This window comes from Moschus berezovskii, chromosome 6 (assembly GCF_049115385.1).
Source record: "Moschus berezovskii isolate FMDL1 chromosome 6, NW_MosBer_1.0, whole genome shotgun sequence".
NCBI lineage: Eukaryota > Metazoa > Chordata > Mammalia > Artiodactyla > Moschidae > Moschus > Moschus berezovskii.
In genome coordinates, this window is record NC_142465.1 from 28,925,427 (window position 1) to 28,946,206 (window position 20,780).

General features: G+C 39.3%; 2 protein-coding genes and 1 pseudogene across 7 annotated transcripts in view; 1 reads left to right on the forward strand and 2 right to left on the reverse strand.

The window, feature by feature from the left end:
- The window catches only part of NR2C1 (nuclear receptor subfamily 2 group C member 1), a 45,913-nt gene extending 25,270 nt beyond the window's left edge, over positions 1–20,643 (reverse strand). The window contains exons 1-4 of one of the 5 annotated variants that reach the window (XM_088836866.1): positions 14,510–14,649; positions 13,760–14,145; positions 7,054–7,125; positions 1,764–1,994 (exon numbers count right to left, since the gene is read on the reverse strand). In XM_088836866.1, coding sequence (XP_088692992.1) covers positions 1,764–1,994; positions 7,054–7,125; positions 13,760–13,864 — 408 coding nt within the window. In that variant the 5' untranslated portion in view covers positions 13,865–14,145; positions 14,510–14,649. The other 4 variants (XM_088836867.1, XM_055396109.2, XM_088836868.1 and 1 more) reach the window with 4 other exon arrangements.
- LOC129536908 (small ribosomal subunit protein eS1 pseudogene) lies at positions 3,305–4,081 on the forward strand (annotated as a pseudogene).
- The window catches only part of FGD6 (FYVE, RhoGEF and PH domain containing 6), a 110,839-nt gene continuing 110,609 nt past the window's right edge, over positions 20,551–20,780 (reverse strand). For both annotated transcript variants that reach the window (XM_055396105.2, XM_055396106.2), the window contains exon 21: positions 20,551–20,688. In XM_055396105.2, the coding sequence (XP_055252080.2) occupies positions 20,652–20,688 (37 nt within the window). In that variant the 3' untranslated portion in view covers positions 20,551–20,651. The remainder of the gene's footprint in view (positions 20,689–20,780) is intronic.

Consider the following 20,780-nt stretch of genomic DNA (forward strand, 5'->3'; position numbering starts at 1 on the left):
AGGTTAATGGGCCTGCCCACATCGAATCTTAGGTCACTAGAAGAGAAATCAAATCTTGGCCCAGGGGACTTCCATCCTATACCTGTTTCTCTTTCACTGCTCTTAGAGATGCAAAGTACTGATATTATTTTTATTTTTTAAGTAAAGAAAACCTTTGAAAAAGATTAACTTTAGAGTAAAGAAATCTGATATACACCTTTTCAGCCAACTGATGTCACCAGTCATAAATATGATGATAGGAAGTACCCTTGGAATGATGTGATGAAAATGGCACTTAACTTCTGCTAACTACTCCCCCAAACCCACAACCCCAGTCTAACCGTGCAAAAAGCATCAGACCAAGTCCCACAATAAGGCAATTTATAATATACCTGACTAGTATAACTTAAAACTATCAACGTCACCAAATATAAGGAAAGTCTGAGAAACTGTCACAGATAAGAGGAGTCAAAGGAAACATGACAAGTGCACTATAATTTGGTATCCTGGAACAGACAGACATCAGGTAAAAATCAGGAAAAGCTGTGGATTTTAGCTAATGTATACATACTACCAGTTCATTATTTATAATAAATATATCACACTAATGTAGAATGTTAATGAGTAATTGTGTGTTGGGCGATTATATGGGAACTCTCTATACTAAATGCTCAATATTTCTGTAAATACAAAACTGTTCTTAAGAAAATCAAGCCTGTTTATTAAAAAAATAAAGAAATTAGGGTATGGATAATGTCATACATTTTTTTAGAGACTTCTGATAACTTTATATATTTTATCCATTTTCTACATTAGCTGTTTTTAAAAGTAATATACAATTGTGTAATTGGAAGAATAATAGAATCTATGAGGACATAGAGGCATAACTTTGTATTTCATGAATTTGGAGCTTTTCAATTCTAAAAGGAATTTTACTTGATTAGCTTTTCATCACAAAATGAGGAATCCAATTTTAAGTGAGCACCCTCACCAAAGCCTCTGGAGGCCAACTTAAGGGTTCACTGTATTTATATTCAATCATAGCAACCAGTGGTAAAAACAGCAGCTACATAATTGTATAAAAGCCTTAGCTGGCTCTCTGAAGAATAATGTATAACTAGCAAAAATAAAAAACAATGTAAAGTTAATTTACACTACTGATTGAGTTCCAGTGTTAAAGCTGACCATAGGATAGACTGCTTACTAGTGAATTAGTAAAGATGTGAAGACGTGTAAATTAGTAAATTAGTCAAGATGTGTATGACAAATGGGAAGCAAATGTCACAAAGCTGCTAGCTGTAATATGGACTTCTAGATTTGACAGCTGCTTGTTCACAACAGAGGCATCTTGGTCTTGGACACTGCAGTTACAGAATTCTGTAGATGCTCCTGATTTGGAAGTTTCCTAACTGCAGAAGCATAAGGTCACCTCGAATCAAGTTCTGAAGCAGGCTTCCATAGTTATTCTTGGAAACCTGACCTACAAGTGTTCCTTCAGTCTTTCTAACAGTACTTTGAGCTCTCTACTTTCTTTGTTAAATTCCTTCCTGCCCAAACTAGCCAGAGTGGATCTTACTATATGCCACTAAAAACTCACCAAAATATATGCTGTGAGGATGTGTGAGGAAAAGTATAGTGGCCCACAGGAGAAGGTAGCACATAATTTTATACAAGATCTTTTCCTACTGAACATGCAGGATATAAAGTCTTAATGTCAGGACTTATTTTATGATATGCTTTTTCTTTTTTTCAAGGATAAGATTAAAGAGAAACTATGAATTTACCTGGAGCTGTTGTGTAGACAAATCTGGAGTTGTAAAAAATAACTGGTTGACACCTGCTGCATCTGGTGTTGTGAAGAAAACTTTTCCTGGAGTAGAGTCTTGCCTGGCCAGAATGACTTTGCTTGGAGTAGAGCCATCGTGATTTGTCAGAATGAACTGTTTGCCTTGGGTATTATGATCAAGTGCTGTCACGATCTGGATTTTCTGGCCAGTAGGCTGCTCTGTAACAATCTAATACAATCATGTCATTAGTAATTAAGTCAACTTAATCTTTTTCCTTCTCCAAGGACAATTTTTCTCATTTCTTCAGACAAAGCTAGACTAGAAAGCATACCATTACATACATAGATTCAATGTAATACACATAACATACATACCATTTAATCTAGCAATCCTACTTCCACGACATCCTACCCTATAGAAATATCCCTTCCCCTCCTTTCTACGTTCCATATACATAAACATACACTGGGTGTATTCTGTTTGCCAACTGCTGTTTGTTCTGGGTCCCTGGATACAACAATAAACAAAACAAAATTTTTATTCTCATAAAGCTTTTACTTTAGTGAGGAAAGGCAGATAAAAAACAAGTAAGCAAATAATACTGTCAGGTGGTATTATGTGTTACAAAGTAAAATAAAGCAGGGTAAGCTGGGGGTTATTGATGGAATGAGAGTGATGAGGAGATAACATTTCAGCACAGACCTGAGTGAAGGAACAGACCAAGGCTTAGGACTAGCTAGGGGAAGTGCATCCCAAGTAGAGGAAGCAGCCTGTGGGGCAGGATGAGTGTGTTTGATATAGCTGAGGCAAGAGGCACAGCCAGAGAGCTGTGTGAGTGAATCTGGATGGGAGAGAGATTTACGGTAGGAGGTGGGAAGTGAGAGACAAAAAGGGCCAAACTGAAAAGGTTCTTGTAGGCCATACAACACCTGATTTTCTACTGGATGACATGGAGATCCACTGAAGGCCTTACAGCGCAGAGACGTGGCAGGATCTTTTGCAAACAGCATCTTTCTAGATTTAGTGTAAAGATCAGACTATGAATGTTTAAGAACAGAATTAAGGAGACCAGAAAGGATGCTACTGCACAAACACTGGCAGCACTTGGGTATTGTATATAGGCAGAGATATAGGCCAAGATCAGGGTAGTAGCCATGCTGGGGTGAAAAACAATTTAGGATATTTTATAAAGGGAGAGGTGACAAGATATGCTGATGGATTGGATATGGAATATGAGAAGAGAAGAGTCAAGGATGATTATGAAATTTTGGCCCGATCAATTAGGATAGAACTGTCATTTACTGAGATAGAGTAGTCTGGGGAAGAAAAAGTTCATGAATAAAAAGAACAGCCTAGCATTGAGGGTTTTTGCTGTAGCTGAGCAAATATTTTACGGAAAAAAACTCATTAAGCCAATTAAATTCCCAGAATTCAATTTTAAAATGTCAAAGCTGATTTGTTCCCAAGTTTTTTCTATTTCTCTGAAATTATTTTCATCAAGACTATTTTCTACTTTTTCTGGGTCTCTACACAGCCCCATGGTGGTCGTCAAGAACAAGCGCCTTATGAAAGGAGGCAACAAGAGAGCCAAGAAGAAAGTGGTTGACCCAGTTTCTAAAAAAGATAGGTATGATGTGAAGGCACCAGCTATGTTCTATATAAGGGATACTGGGAAAACACTGGTCACAAGAACTCAAGGAACCAAAATCACATCTGATGGCCTCAAAGATTATGTTTTTGAAATGAGTCTCGCTAATCTGCAGAACAATGAAGTAGCATTTAGAAAATTCAAGATAATTATTGAGAATGTTCAGGGCAAAAACTGCCTGACTAATTTCCATGGCATGGATCTTATCCATAATGTATTCCATGGTCAAAAAGTGGCAAACCATGACTGAAGCTCATGTTGATGTCAAGACTACCGATGGTTACTTGATTCATCGGTTCTGTGTGGGTAACTAAAAAACGCAACCATCAGATTTGGAAGACCTTTTATGCTCAGCACTAGCAGGTAAGCCAGAACCCCAAGAAGATGATAAAAATAATGACCTGAGAGGTGCAGATGAATGACTTGAAAGAGGTGGTCAATAAACTGATTCCAGATAGCACTGGAAAAGACTTGCCAATCTAGTTATCCACTCCATGATGTCTTCATTAGAAAAGCAAAAAATGCTAAAGGAGCCCAAGTTTGAATTGGGAAAACTCAAGGAGCTACATGGGAAGGTAGCAGTTCCGGAAAAGCTACTGGGGATGAGACAGGTGCTAAAGTTAAATAAGTCGGTGAATATGAGCCACCAGTCCAAGAATCTGTTTAAAATGCATACTTTTAATGATGACAAATAAAAGATCTTACTTGTGGTAGAAAAAAAAAAGACTATTTTATGAACAAAATTTACAGCACAGTTCTCAATCACTAATTAGTTTTTGTATGACAAATAAAAGATCTTACTTGTGGTAGAAAAAAAAAGACTATTTTATGAACAAAATTTACAGCACAGTTCTCAATCACTAATTAGTTTTTGTATGACAAATAAAAGATCTTACTTGTGGTAGAAAAAAAAAAGACTATTTTCTAAAAAAAATTTACAGCACAGTTCTCAATCACTAATTAGTTTTTGTCTAGAGCACACTGTATTGATTATGGCTGCTACCAATTTGACTTTCCTTTGTTGACCATTATTTCTACCATGCCCTATTTTCCTGGCTTCAGTTTTACCTGTTGTCAGTTTTGTTTTGCATAGGTTATTTCTACCAAGTCTAGTCTCCATCCTCTCCACTAACAATTTCTGCAATTTTCAATGATACCTATAAGAGTTTTGAATCAGTTCATCTGTAATTTTACCATGTAAAGTTTATGCTGTTATACATTTCATTTTAGAATATTCCTATCAGAAATATTAATTGTAAACTGAATAAAAATCTAATGGCTCACACTTATTTCTTAGAAACAAGAGCATCAGGTACATGCAGGGTCCAACTGTTATTGCCTGGAAACACTTTGCTTAGATGGGTAAAAGTATGTTTACTGCAGCACAATAATTATAATTAGAAACTGAAGTGATCCAAGTGGCCTTCAATAAAGAAGAGTAAATAGATTATGGAAACAGTTCTCAGGTCTTAGGATTTCTTTACAAGCCTAAATAAATAAATAAAAATCACTGAGAGCCCAAACGGCTTTTATTTACGTAGGTTATATCTATTGATATTTACCATACTGAAATTAAAATAGAAAAAATTTAAAATATTTATTAATTCATTAAAAAATAAACCATTAAATCTTAACATAAGTAATATAATATTTATTTAATGAAAAATAAGTATATTTTCCAAACAAAAAAAAATTTAGTGGAGGACAGAGGCACTGATTTACATTTTTGCAAATAAATTCAATGTCTGGCTTAATAGAAGCTGGATACTCATACCTGCCTGTGCATTCAATCTGCTGCAAAGGCTGTTTTGGTTAAAAGAAAGAAAGAAAATCCAGACTTATATTTTCTGGGTAAAAGGGGGAAGACTATCTTAATTGCGTCTTCAAATTGTGTAACTGTTCTTTGATATGACATCAAAACTTGAAAAGTGAGAGCTTTTTAGAGATTAGCTGCAATGTGGAATCAGAAACTACTGGATTGGTCAAAAAGTTCATTTGGGTTTTTCGGTAAGATGACATAAGAAACTCGAACTAACTTCTGAGCCAGCCAATATATTAAAATCTATTGGTCTATCCTGCAATGTGAATCCGTCACTTACGAGTGATTTTGTTACATCGTGCACTGGTCATTCGGAAAACGCTGGTTCAATGAGTTACGTACACCTTTTAAATTTTGACATATTTTAACCTATCATGTAACAGGCAGTCTCTGGAAAATTACACCACATATTTGTGACAGAATGACAGTAAAAAAACAAACAGCATTTTAGTATTGTTATGAGAGGGGTTTGGACCTTGCTGACTCTCTGAGTCCCTAGATGATATTTTGAAAACCTCTGGACTATGGAACCTCTTACTAGAACACAACTATTTATATGATATAGATCTCCTTCTAACGGTCCAGTAAACCTCAGATTTTGCACCCTCCAGAAACAATCTTTGACTAGATCCTCACACCCCACAACTCTTCATCAGTTGTTTTTTTTCCGTGTTCCCAATTCCCAATTACACTCTACACAATTACCTATCACAGCACTGAACATATTCTATTTTTATTGTCTAATTATTCAATCATCTCTCACTAGATCAAAGTGAACTGAAAGTCAGTTCAGTTGCTCAGTCATGTCCGACTCTTTGCGACCCCATGAACCGCAGCACGCCAGGCCTCCCTGTCCATCACCTACTCCCAGTTCACCCAAACTCATGTCCATTGAGTCAATGATGCCATCCAACCATCTCATCCTCTGTTGTCCCCTTCTCCGCCTGCCCTCAATCTTTCCCAGCATCACGGTCTTTTCAAAAGAGTCAGCTCTTCACAACAGATGGCCAAAATACTGGAGTTTCAGCTTCAACATCAGTCCTTCCAATGAACACCCAGGACTGATCTTCTTTAGGATGGACTGGTTGGATCCCCTTGCAGTCCAAAGGACTCTCAAGAGTCTTCTCCAACACCACAGTTCAAAAGCATCAATTCTTTGGCGCTCAGCTTTCTTTATAGTCCAACTCTCACATCTATACATGACTACTCGAAAAACCAGAGCCTTGACTAAACAGACCTTTGTTGACAAAGTAATGTCTCTGCTTTTTAATATGATGTCTAGGTTGGTCATTGGAGAAGGACATGGCAACCCCCTCCAGTACTCTTGCCTGGAGAATCCCAGGGACAGAGGAGCCTGGGAGGCTGCCGTCTACTGGGCTGCAGAGTCGGACACGACTGAAGCGACTTAGCAGCAGCAGCAGGTTGGTCATAACTTTCCTTCCAAGGAGTAAGCGTCTTTTAATTTCATGGCTGCAATCATCTGCAGTGATTTTAGAGCCCCCCAAAATTAAGTCAGCCACTGTTTGCCCATCTATTTGCCATGAAGTGATGGGACCAGATGCCATGATCTTAGTTTTCTGAATGTTGAGCTTTAAGCCAACTTTTTCACTCTCCTCTTTCACTTTCATCAAGAGGCTCTTTAGTTCTTCTTCACTTTCTGCCATAAGGGTGGTGTCATCTGCATATTATTGATATTTCTCTGGGCAATTTTGATTCTAACAATTGAGGGTATCTTTTATCTCTGTGCCACCAAAACCTAGCAAACTTATTTGTATAAATCAGTTTGGTTAAGCAGTTAATGAACAGTAAATTAGACATACCTCTCCCATTTGTTGTTCAATAATTTGATGTGCAATTTCTTCTATGGATGCCATGATTTGATTGCCAGTGTCCTGCCAAAAACAGAAAGATGCTTTTTCACAGTTATACCCACAAAACATATTAACTGAAGAATTTACAAATGAAATTATATGATAGCCAGGATTTGCTTCAAAATAATCTGGTTGTGTGGGTAGAGGTGGGAAGGAATAAACAACTTAAGATCTGCTGTGTGTTGACAATTATCAAAGACCGCTGAAGTTTATACAAGAGTTCATAAAACTATTCTCTCTGCTTTTACAAATTTTGAAAATGTCTATTAAAAAAAACTTATTCAATACCAAACAATTTCACTTTTCAAAGTTACTGAAGACTAAACCACAGACTTTCGATATAGATCAGGAATGGTTTATTAATTAAAGGTCAACCCAGTCTATAAACAAATACATCACTGTAGCCATTTAACACACTTTTTAATCGGTATACTGTAAAAGCTGACAAAATAAGTATATTCATTCAGAAGACTAGAAGATTTCTCCAGAATTTTGTGATTGCTCTTACATGTTAAGTTTGATTTGAATTTTAACATAATACTGTCTTCAAACAGATTTGAGAGTCAGTAAGATTAACAGATTGACCTTGACATTTGCTTTTTCTCTATATCAGGTAGTCAAGAATACAAAAACCATTTGACTTTATCATATTATATACCGTCATAAATTCACTAATATTCTACAATTATAATATTAATCACCAAATTGTTTTAATTACTTGTCTTTCAATCACTTGTTTTAAATGTTTCAATTACTTGTTCTGAAAGAAATATACAGTATTTAGATTAATTACTCAACTATCTCCCACATGAAAAGTAGTGCCAGTTAAGTGCCCTCAACCTCTCTGGAATCCAACCAAAGAGATGGTTACTGCCAAAGCCTGTGTGCTCTGGGTCCAAGATGGAATGGCAATCCTCCCAAACTCTCCATTTTGGCAGTGGCATAGTTTCAAAACAGAACAGTGCTACTGACCCACCCAGTATTCCAGAGTTCCAGAAACCTTCATTCATTTCATCCCATTTATGTCCCCTTCAGCCCAAGCTGGCAGCCATTTCTGCTGGCATGAATTCTCAGAAATCTTCATTGCCTCCCATGCAATTCATGCGGGTTCATGCCACCAGACACGAGAGTACTGCACAGATCTCTCGTGGGTGACTGCATCTCTATTCCCACCATGTGCTGTGTATGGATCTCAAGGACACTGTGAATGCAGTCTTCTGAACAAAGCCGCTTACTTTTCCTACATAAAACACTCTTCCTCTGAGACTCACTTAAGCGAGTTATACCAGGTTTTAATGTCATTCATTCATTTCTCTTTCAATTGCATTACTCACTAAAGACTGACAGACTGTTGTCCCATTCCTGCCATTATCCCAGTTTCTTGACCTCAAGGTCCAATAACATTCACCCACTTGCTATTAATACTTTAATACTGTGGTGCCAGACTGCTCTAACGTATATATTTAACATTATTTTACCTCCTAATATTCTTCAAAGCCTATAGGACATGAAGTGCCAATGGTTAAAGCTTACATTTTAGCCATATGCACTATCTGTAATTCCATGAATTTAATACCATGTTGCTTCATTTTGCCATGTCTCTGCTAATGGCTTCTCTCTACCACAATCGCCAAGGAATCACTCAATCAACATGTGTTTGTTTTTCAAGACTAAATTTAACTAAAAAAAACTGAGGAAAATAAGCATTCTTTACATACTGTTGATGTAAGTCTAAATTGAAACAAACTTCCCAGAAATTTGCCAATGTTTATCAAAGCCTTAAAACTTTTCCTACTCATTGATCCAATAATTCATTCAATATTCTTCCATTCAACAATAATTGATGAGTGCATACTATGAGCCAGGCAGTTTTCCAAATGTTAGGGATACATCTTTCTAAATGTCAGGGAGTATTAAAACAAGGGCTTCCCTGATAGCTCAGTTGGTAAAGAATTCGCCTGTAATGCAGGAGACCTCGATTTGATTCCTGGGTTGGGAAGATCCGCTGGAGAAGGGATAAGCTATACTCACTCCAGTATTCTTGGGTTTCCCTTGTGGCTTAGCTGGTAAAGAACCTGCCTGCAATGTGGGAGACCTGGGTTTGATCCCAGGGTTGGGAAGATCCCCTGGAGAAGGGAAAGGCTACCCACTCCAGTATTCTGGCCTGGAGAATTCCACGGACTGTATAGTAGGAGAAACAGACAACAAATAAAATATACAAACATTCTCAAATATTAATGATGACTTCTCTAAGTGGAGATTTACAGGCCACTTACTTTCTGCTTTTTGAATGGGTATCTGCTGCTGCTGCTAAGTCACTTCAGTCGTGTCCGACTCTGTGTGACCCCATAGATGGAAGCCCACCAGGCTCCCCCGTCCCTGGCATTCTCCAGGCAAGAACACTGGAGTGGGTTGCCATTTCCTTCTCCAATGTGTGAAAGTGAAAAGTGAAAGTGAAGTCGCTCAGTCGTGTCCGACCCTTAGCGACCCCACGGACTGCAGCCTACCAGGCTCCTCCATCCATGGGATTTTCTAGGCAACAGTCCTGGAGTGGCTTGCCATTGCCTTCTCCATGAATGGGTATCTACTCAATGGGTAATTAGAAAAGTAAACATTCCTTCATCTGTAATCCACTGTATTGTGTGCCTATTTATCTTCTAATGCATCTGGCTTTATCTGTGTAGATGATAAAAAACTTCTAAAGAAAAAGAACTTGTAGTTTTCCAATGGACTAATTTTTTCCAATGAACCTGTAGCATTTAACACTGCCTGGTGTTTGTGTTTGAACTCAGAAAGCATCAGTATTTACTGAAAGTATCTTTACCAGGCACTGTGTGACTACTGGACTTCACGGTGAATAAGACAGAGACAATCTCTGCTGCATGGAACTTATATTTTAATGAGGAAACAGATTTTTTAAATTACCATGTACTAAATGCTACAAAGTAAACTAGGAAGTAGTGATAAAGGGAAAAACAGAGAAATATAGGAGGGGGTTTATAAAGGTAGTAGAGTACCCCAAAGTCAAGTCAATAAATCAGACTTTCAATCCCATTTTTACTATTTACTAAATGTTTAACTACATGTCAGTCACTTAGGGCTGTTTGCTTATAAATGAAATGGATTCAGTAAAATCTATCTCAAAATATTCTTGAAAAATTGAGTTTGTGAAAATATCTTTGTCATTGTATACTGTTGTTCAATTGCTAAGTCATGGCCAACTCCTTGCGACCCCATGGACTGCAGCATGCCAGGCTTCCTTGTCCTTCACTATATCCTGGAGTTTGGTCAAACTCACATCCATTGAGTCAGTGATGCCATCTAACCATTTCATCCTCTGTCACCCCCTTCTCCTCCTGCCCTCAGTCTTTCCCAGCATCAGGGTCGTTTCCAATGAGTTGGCTCTTCCCATCAGGTGGCCCAAGTATTGGAGCTTTAGCTTCCATCCTGCCAGAGAACATTCAGGGTTGATTTCCTTTAGGATTGACTGGTTTGATGACCATGCTGTCCAAGGGATTCTCAAGAGTCTTCTCCAGTACCACAATTCAAAATTATCAGTTCTTCAGCACTCAGATTTCTTTGTGGTCCAACTCTCACATTTGTGTCAATGACTACTGGAAAAACCATAGCTTTGACTGAATGGACCTCTGTCAGCAAAGTGATATTTCTGTTTTTTAATATGCTGTCTAGGTTTGCCATGGCTTTTCTTCAAAGGAGCAAGCATCTTTTAATTTTGTGGGTGTAGTCACCACCTGCAGTGATTTTGGAACCCGAGAAAATAAAATTTGACACTGTTTCCACTTTTCACCCATCTATTTGCCAATATATCAACATCTACACACACACAGACACAGACACACATATATGTATCAGTGTACAGTGGTCTCTTACAGGTAAAACGTATTCCCTGAAAGTTAGCTGAATAAACAAAGTGCTCAATAAATGAGCAACAGGTCAGGAGAACCATCACACTGGAGAGGGAAGGTCTGGGAAAATCTTATAGAAGAGACATTTGAGAAAGGCACTGATGGATAAGCGTTATTATCAACCTGAGGGACAAAGCAAAAAAAAACAGGAGGATGCTGCCTTTACTGCTCTAGAGCTAATAATATACAGAAAACATATAGTCTTATATTTTTGGCTCTGATTCTTCTTTTTTCACATTTACCTCAATCTCACTTCTATGTATCTTCCCCACAGGAAAAAATATACCCTCAGTGGCGCCATTTGAATCTGTTCATGGAGTTCTCATGGCAAGAATACTGGAGTGGTTTGTCATTCCCTCCTCCAGTGGACCATGTTTTGTCAGAACTCTCCATTATGTCCCATTCGTCTTGGGTGGCCCTTCATGGCACGGTTCATAGCTTTATTGAGTTACACAAGCCCCTTCACCATGACAGGGCTGTGACCCATGAAAGCTATGGTTTTTCCAGTAGTCAAGGACAGATGTGATAGTTGGACCAAAAGCAAGCTGAGCACCAAAGAATTGATGCTTTCCAGATGTGGTGCTGGAGAAGACTCTTGACAGTCTCTTGGACAGCAAGGAGATCAAATCAGTCAATCCTAAAGGAAATCAACCCTGAATATTCACTGGAAAGACTGATGCTGAAGCTGCAACACTTTGGCCACCTGATGCGAAGAGCCGACTCACGGAAAAATACGTTGATGCTGGGAAAGACTGAAGGCAAAAGGAGAAGAGGGTAGCAAAGGATGAGATGGTTAGACAGCACCACTGAATCAATGGACATAAATCTAAGCAAACACCAGGCTGTAGTGAAGGACAGAGAAGCCTAGCATGCTGAAGTCCATGGGGTTGCAAAGAGTCAGAAATGATTTATTGACTGAACAACAACAGTGGTGTCACCCTCCTTCCATTCAGGTTCAAAATTTTAAGTCTGCGCTCTTTGAGTACATCATAAACAGTTCATTTTCTTTCCCCACCAGCCCTACTCCCCATCAACCAACTGCAGGCTCATGTTACAAAGTAGTATTTTGCAAACTCCTTGTTGTAAGCCACTTGTGGATGGGGAAATACAGTAGGTCAGAATTTTCTTCTTTTGAAAATGAAAGAAATTAGAAAATACTGCATCAAGTATAGTGAGGGTGAGGACTTATTTCAACTTAATCTGTGTGCTAAGTCATGATGGAAAACATATTTTTCTGTGTAGCAGTGAAAAAATGCTTGAAAATATGATGCAAAACAATTTTTTTTCTTTTTTTTTCTGTTGGGGTGGGTCAAACATAGATTTGAAAACCTGGGACTTCCCTGGTGGTACAGTGGATAGGAATCCACCTGCCAACACAGGGAATGTGGATTTGATTCCTGGTCTGGGACGATTCCACGTATCATGAAGTAACTAAGTCCATTAACTACAACTACCGAGTTCGTGTGCTGCAACCACTGAAGCTCGCACAACGACAGCCTACGCTCTGCAACAAGAAGCCACTTCAGTGAGAAGCCTGGGCACTGCAATTAGAGAAAGCAAGGTGCAGCAATGAAGTCCCAATGCAACCAAAAATTTAAAAAAATCTGATGGAAGTTAGGGTTTCCCTCCAAGAAAACAGGTTCGCATTCATTTGCTCTACAACTGATAATATATGCTGAATTTCAAGGAGTTCATATACTCTATGGCCAGCCCAAGGCCTTCAGGTTAAGAATCGTTTGAGTATAATTTCAGCTACTGCAAGAAATAACTTTCCTGGTTGAATATTTAATATATTCAACTTTGTGTGTATTAAAAATCCCTAGAAGGCAAGAATCATCTATGTGTTAGCACTTCTGACCAACAGCAAAATCTCGGGATGCTTACAGAACTGAAACACATCCTTATTCTCCTGTTTCATAAGTATCAGTGCCTCTTTAATGGTCAAAGAATAAAGTTTCAGTCCTTCTGGTATTTTTTCAGTATTTACTAAGTACTTATAAACACGCCTGCCACTACAGACACAAAGGAGCATTCCTTTATAGTTTGACTTCCCCATCTTCCTATATTATCTCCTACCAGTCCCGGAGGGGACTTGTTCAGGACAAACTAGAACGTTTTTTATTTCCCAATATACAATTCCAAGCTCCTCCTCCCTCATTTAAATTCTCCTACCTTTAAAATTCAGTTGTGAAACTTCTGTTTACTTACAAAATTTTACGCAAGGGTGCATTTTTCTAGAGACAGTCTATGGCTTTCATAAAAGATTTAAAAAGGTTGCAGAGGGTTCTATGATTCAAAAAAGGTACATGATTATATAAACTATTAATCCTTTCTTATATATGATTTCTTTCCTTTCTTCTCTCCAACAATAGTAGGAATTACATTGTGTAGCACACACAAAGAGTAGATATATTGGGAATGTTTTCTGCCGTTATTTCCTTTAAAAAAGCTGAAATGCTCCTACAAAGAATGATGAAATTACATTTTCTGCGATCCATTTTAAAAATAAGCAGAAATAGCTTCTTTATCGTATATCTACCAAACTGACATACAATTAAAATCTAAAACCAACCACACAGCACGCACTGTTCTAAAACCCTCAAAGTCGAAGGTCCATTAAGTTCCGAGGCACAAAAACCCTAAAGGCCTTAATTTCAAGCCTTTTTGTTTTTCCTTTCCAGCAATTACTTTTTAACAGTTGACCTATATAGCGAAGGTTACAGAACAACCTGGCAACATTTGCCATTCATCAAACGGTATCTGCAAGAGCTGGAAGCAGACTTTCTTAACAAAAGAGATGCAGGAAGCTTGGACGTGCACTGCAGTGAGGACATTCGGCCGTTGCCTTTTCTTTCTCTAAAGACAGAGATCCAAAGGCAGCGGCCGCTCCCGCGCCATCGGTTGTGAAAGTAGAGAGCGTCATTCCGTCGGTCCAGTAAAAGCACAGGAACAAGTCAGAGGCTCGTGGTGAAAGGGATCCGGGCCTCGGCTCGCCGCCAGTGCGGCCTCTCCCTCGTCCCGCCGGCGCTGAGCCCACTCTGACCCCGGGCCCGGCGGCGGCGCACGGCTCCCGGAGGCTGGGGAAGCGGCGCCCGCGCCGCGACGGAAGCGTTCCCTGTAGGTGAAAGGTCAGAGGTGCCGCGGAGAGGCCGCCGTGCGCGCAGAGCCGCGCGCCGACTCCCTCTCGCGGCCGCCGCCAAGGCCCCGCTCCGGGCTCCGGACCTCGCTCGCGGCTCCGGCCTCGGCCTCCCTCGGTGCCCCGCGCACTCGGCCCCGCTGCTCCGGCCGCTCTCCCAGCCCGCCCCGAGTAGCGCGCCGCGGATGCCGAAGTGCGGGTTCTGCCGGCCGAAGCCGCAGGCTGCTGTGGGGGTCTGGGGGGCGCGCCCGTTGGCAGTTGGGTGGAAGGGAGCTTCCCGGGGCCCCCGCCTTCCTCCCGGGCGCCGCTGCGGCCGCTTTTCTCCTCACCCGTCCCTCCTTACCGGCGCTTCTCTGCCGAGCGGCGTCCTACGCTGGGCGTAAACCGGGCCGTCCCGTGCGGCGGCGGCTGGGGCGGGATGGGGTGGGGGGCCTCCAGGCAAACGGACTGGAAAAAGCTGAAGCGGGGAGGGTTAAAAAAGTGGAGACGGAGCTGTCTGGGTTTGTGTATTTGGTGGGGGGGGGAAGGTCAGAGTTCGTGACCCCTCCCTCAGCGGCTCGGTGCGCGCTCCCGTCCGCGCCTGCGCACCAGTGGCGTGGCGAGGCGGTCGTGACGTTCCCCGGGTGGAGGGATGAGAGAACCCAGCCTCTGGAAGTCGACTGCCCCCTATCGCGTAGGAGGGAGACTGCTCCGGCAGAGCTGCGCTTCCCTTATCTGGGACTTGGAGAAGCCGCGTGCGCTTAGCATCCTGTTTGCAAAAGGCGGTCCTTAAAGGAAGCTTTGAGACTGTTCAGATTGGAGCCAAGATAGATGACCTAATCAGTTTTAGACAGTTCGGTCTCTAATTTGTGGGAAACTGGGCTTTGTCACAGGCTCTTGGCTTAGACTAAACGGTTTATTAGAACACTAACTGCGTAGATCCCAATAAAATATTCAAATTTCCTTAAATAAGCTGGAGCATAGCCCTGTTGAGTAAGGCTAAGTTTTACTGATCAACTTGTGAGTAAATAGCATAATGGCTAAATGGAGCTAGAGTAGAATCACTTAGAATGAAAACTTCCAGAAGACCGGCTCTAGTCTGTTTTGTTCACTGGTGTATTCCCAGGCTTATGGGACAGTGCCTAATGGTCAATACAGATTTGCGAAATAAGGTGTTGACAGAACATCCCATTCTGATAGTGGCCCCTGAAGCACCAAGGTGTGGTAGCAAGAGCCACCATGTTTGCAAAGAGTGCTGTGTGGTTTGGTCTTGAAGAGAAGGGGTCCTCAAAACGTCTTATTTATTTTTTAATGTCTTAGTTTTGATTTGCCCTCAAAAAGCCGTCACAGATTCAGGCCGGAAACCCAAGTCAGAAAAAACAAGGTACACTGATAAGGAGAACATCTCTTCTGTCATTTCCCCTGGAACTAGGCAGCTGGGTGAAGAAAAGGGGCATGCAACAACCCCTGACAAGTGAACACTCTTTATGTCTTATTGTCTAGAAGTCACCCTCTTCCTTTTAGTATCATCTGTTGTGTTACTGGTGGTTTTAAAGCAGCCCTCCTCCATCCATCCTTGAAGTCTAGTCCTAAAGGAAATCAACCCTGAAATGTTCATTGGAGGGACTGATGCTGAAGCTGAAACTGCAGTACTTGGACCACTTGATGTGAAGAGCCAATTCTTTGGAAAAGACCCTGATGCTGGGAAAGACTAAAGGCAAAAGGAGAAAGGCCAGCAGAGGATGAGATGGTTGGATGGCATTATCAACTCAATGGACGTGAATTTGAGCAAACTGAGGGAGATAGCAAAGAACGGGAGCCCAGCATGCTGTAGTCCATCCAGTCCCAGAGAGTTGGACACGACTTAGCAGCTGAATAACAGATACTCCATCTACCCAAATTGGGATAAAATCCTTGAGTCTGTCCCAAAGATGAAAGCTAAGAAAGTATATTACATATAGGTCCATGGAAAAAGGCAAATCTGAGGCCTTTTCTCTATTCTCAGTGCCTAATATGCACACCCATAGTGATGCTTGGGGTCATCCCCTTTTCAGCCAATTAATTTGCTTAGGTCACAATAACATTTGGATGTAGAAACCATCCAAATGGCGAATATATTTTGTTGGTGAAAAAGAGCTTCCCCTAATTATGATTCAGGAAAACAGATCAGTGTGGTTCATCTCTAATTGCATGACTATAAAAAATGATTTAAAAGACAGCATCACACTGAAAGTAGATTTAGTAAATTTATTTTGTATAAATATAATACATAACATTATTTACACTGCTAATATTTTATAAAGGATCTATATCTCTATATGAACAATAAGATACAAACATTTTTAAAGTAAAAAGTGTTTCTATAAATTTATGTCATTTGATAAAATAGTATTTCAAGATTGGTTCTGAACATGCTATGATGAACTCATATAAAAGAAAGTTGCCACCATTCATCCTAACCACCCCCTCAAAAACAGGGGGGAATTTAATATTGAGACTTTTTGAACATTAACTACTACTTTTATCTTAACAAAAAAAATCCAACTAGAACATTTCAATTGGAAAATAACATTAGAAATGGCATAGGCTCCAGAATATTTGTGTTTTAGAGGCATTCAAAAAAGAGCTAGAGATCATTTGAATTAATTTAATTCACAACAGTGTCCAGTGAATGCAAGGCACTCTGCCAGGTGCTGAGGAGGAATCTCAAAGGAACAAGATACAGTTGCTGTTCTCAAGGCTAGAATGTGATAAGCACCATAAAAAAGTCTGTTTAGGAGCCAAAGGCTACAGGAGCATAGAGGAAGGAGAGACTAGATCTAATCTGCAGGAATGGGGAGAGGCTAGGATCAACTGTTATAGAGAAGTCTTAGGTAAATAGGCAGAAAAATGGGGTGGAGGGAGGATGAGAAAAGACAAAACGGTGTGAAGAGAGGAAGGTAGGGTCAGGGTTAGCTGCCACATTTGATACCTGAGCAAAAGTGTTCACGCCAAACCACTTGGAAGCCAGTGAAGGTTGTAAACAGCAGGAATGAAACTAGATTAGACCTATGCTTAACAAGATGGGTCTGGCAGTGTTTAAATGGGACCATGCAAAGGCACTGGAATTAGAAGAAAAGTTATGCCCATCACTGGGAAGAGGTAACAAGGACTTGAGCTAGGGTGTATGCAATAACAGAAGGACAAAGAAGATGGAAAGGACACGAGGGCAATTGTAGAGGGTCTTGTTGAGACTTGGAGGCAGATTCTGGAGCCAAGAATGGTGTTTCTCCATTGCAGAAGAAAATACACAGATCTGAATGAAAAGAAATTGAGTTTTAGACATGTAAAGCTTAAAATGCTTAAGATGTAGATGTCCAACAGGTACTTGCTAATATGGCCTTGCAGGACGGTGGGAAGAGCAGGTCTAAGACCTGAGTTATAATGTGGGCCCTCTGGGACTTTTGAGTTCGAAATGCTAAGAACCCTGTCCTTACTTTCTTCAACAAATATTTTCTCTTGAAAGATGCAAAGTAGGTATTTTGTGAGAAACTGATGTACCAGGAATAGAATAGTACATTTTCAAGGAGTATTCAGTATAGTAAGAGAAACAGGATTTACCTCTCTGGAAGTCCCCGTGATGACATCTGACTACAACAGATCTCAAATTTCAAAAACCAAGTACAATGAAAGCACACTCAAAGACATGAATCAAGATACGCTGTGATGACATTTACATTTTAACTGAATTACTAAATAGTAGGCTTTCCCTATTTCTGGATATATTTTACCATCCAAATATAAAATACACCTTTGGCTAACAAAACTATACTTTAAAGTTGTCCTCAGTTGTTTCATTACAGCTTTATATTAAAGTTTGCTCTGATGATCTCATTTTAAGAAATGCTACTACATAATCAAGCTTTTAGTTATTAAAAGGGAGATGTATCTTGGGAAAAGACAATAGCAGGATACTGGGTACATTAGGGAACAAGAGGAAAGAGATTGGGAAGAGGTTCAGAAATGCCAAAGATAAACTTTCTCATGTTCTTAGACTCTGGTGGGTCCTCTATGTTTAAAGCTGCCACAGATAAAGGAGCAGCACTGCCTAGAGACACATACTAAGGCCAGCCTTCCCCTAGTTTGATCTGGCATCTCTTGTCTAGCTTTCTTAAGCATCCTTTTGGACTTAACTTTAGAACTACTCTTCTTTCTCCTTATGAATAAAAGGAGACACTTGAAAAGGATTTGATGGAAGCACATGTATCAATGTGGAAACTACACTAAGTACTATTGGAATCTAAGTACTGTTTATGCTTTCTTCTCATTTACAGAATGCATGCAACATCTTTTTTTTTTTCTAAAATGTTAGCTTCAAGAGTGGTTTTAAAAGTATCGACAGCTTTATAACAAAATATATATAATCAGGCTTCTCATTTGACATTGAATGAGCAAGGTTAAATAATTGATCAGCTTCAGTGAAGTTATGAAGGATAAGGGAGAAAGGGAATGTAATACTATTCCACATTTAAAACATACGGGGGGGGCTGGTAATCTGATAGCTTCCTCAAAAGGCATCGTATATTTTTCAAAGCCCTCCATGGGGCTAAGCCAACACTAGCATAATCATACATGCACTTCACATGTAATTAGAATTATTAGAAGTCTGTGCAGTTTCTTAAATATTTAACTGATTCTTGATTCAGCCAACTGTTAGAAAGATAGAATAGCCACTGGCTGATAATTTTCAGATTCTGATTAGACCAAACCTTGCAGTCAGAAGGTTGAAAGCTCAAGAGGAGGAGAGAGGAACCCCAGTAACCTGTTTCACAAAATGCTGGTCCTGTGAAACCAAGGGAAACACTTCATAAGGCATGACTTGATCTCTAAAAAGGACACACTAAAAACTGCAGTGATTTTAACATGGAAGCCTTATTTATGCTATCTTGGTTAAAGTTAATGACATGCAAAGAAATGTTAGTTTACCTACAACTAACAAAGACTTGGAAGTTAACATGTAAGGATTGTATGTGAGGTTGCAAGAGGGTTTAAAATGATTCCACAGCAAGCAATAGCCAGAAAACTACAGCAGTCAGACTCGAGATGCAGAGACCCTGGTGCTGCAACAAACATTCAAAGGGTTTCAGAAGGCACTCAGTAATTCTCTTGGCAATCATAGAGATAATACTGAAATAGGAAATTCTTTTTATGTAACAGCAGAAGGGAAATTTCTTGTGCCTTTTATTCAAAGAAATTTCTTGCCTTTGAAGATACTTTATATTTCATTTAAGCTCAGTCAATAAATTTATATTATGAACATCAGGAATGACTTTAATCATAGTGTTAATTTCATTTTTACTTCTGCTCATCAATTTTATGTACAAAGCCGTTCATATGTTAAACAATATGTGAACCAAAACAGGAATATAAGTCCTTTCTAATGAGGTATGCTGACAGCTGATTAAAGGAAAATATAAAAAAATATACTTTAATTACCAGAGAGGACATAACACAAAGTGGTATTTAAAAATCTTTTAAAAATGATTACTACACAATTTCTAATACTGGCTTAGAACATGTGCTTTTTGATATGGTAATTCCAGTTCATTTAAAAAATCACAATATTATAGAAAATGTAACATTCTTTTTATATACAAATACCTCTCTACTACCTTGGGCTCAGAACCCTTAGAAGAGCAAGGGACATTATATAATATAATACTCGCCATACTTTGCTTTTTAAAGAAATAATACATTTATGTTTGTGTTGAAATGGTAGGTTTTTTTAGACTTAATGTAAAGGCCATAGAGTTAATTATTTGTGTTACCCTGAAAATGGAAATATTCTTTTTCCTGCTCACAATTGAGTTAGATGAAAATTCAGATTCTATCCCTTTGCTGTAATTCCTTGATGATATAACATTATCTCATGGCACAAGAGGTACGCAACAGTAGAAATACTTTAGACAATTTACTGGAATTTTGTTTCCGTTACTGAGGTAGAAATTGGCCATGTGTTTTTCCATTAAAAGATACAAAAATTCATCTAAATGTATGGATTCAAAGACATACATTTTTCTCATCAGCTGTTTAATCATAATTTCCAATTCAAAGACTGTATAGAAATTCACTCCTCGATGTGTGTTTTTTATTTACCATGACTTACCACTGGTGAGAATGTTACAAAGTAACATTGTAAAACACACTGAGAAAACAGGATAGACTGTGTCACAAACAGTTAATACAGTATTAAGTTTTCTGGTTTCTAAAGAAAAGGTACTTCAGAATACAGTGTGAGTCTCAGAAATAACTCTGACCATTAAGTAAACATTAAAATTTTAATAAATAGCATAGATGAAAAACAAACATTTTTTAAAAAATTACCTGATACCTAATAAAATAATTTCTCTGATGAAGATTTTAGTTGGATTCATCTTGGCACTGTTCATTTATATAAAATGTTTGTACTGCATTTATTCTGATGAAATTCCACCCTTTTGGAATCACACGAGGTGAAACTAACACAACTACAATATTGTGCCTTCTTGAAATGCTTCTATCCACCTGTAAGAGAAATTTGTTAGACTTGTGAAATGCAGTCATCCAACATATGGTAAGACAATACTGTAGACCACAGCTATTACCTTGGATCCAAT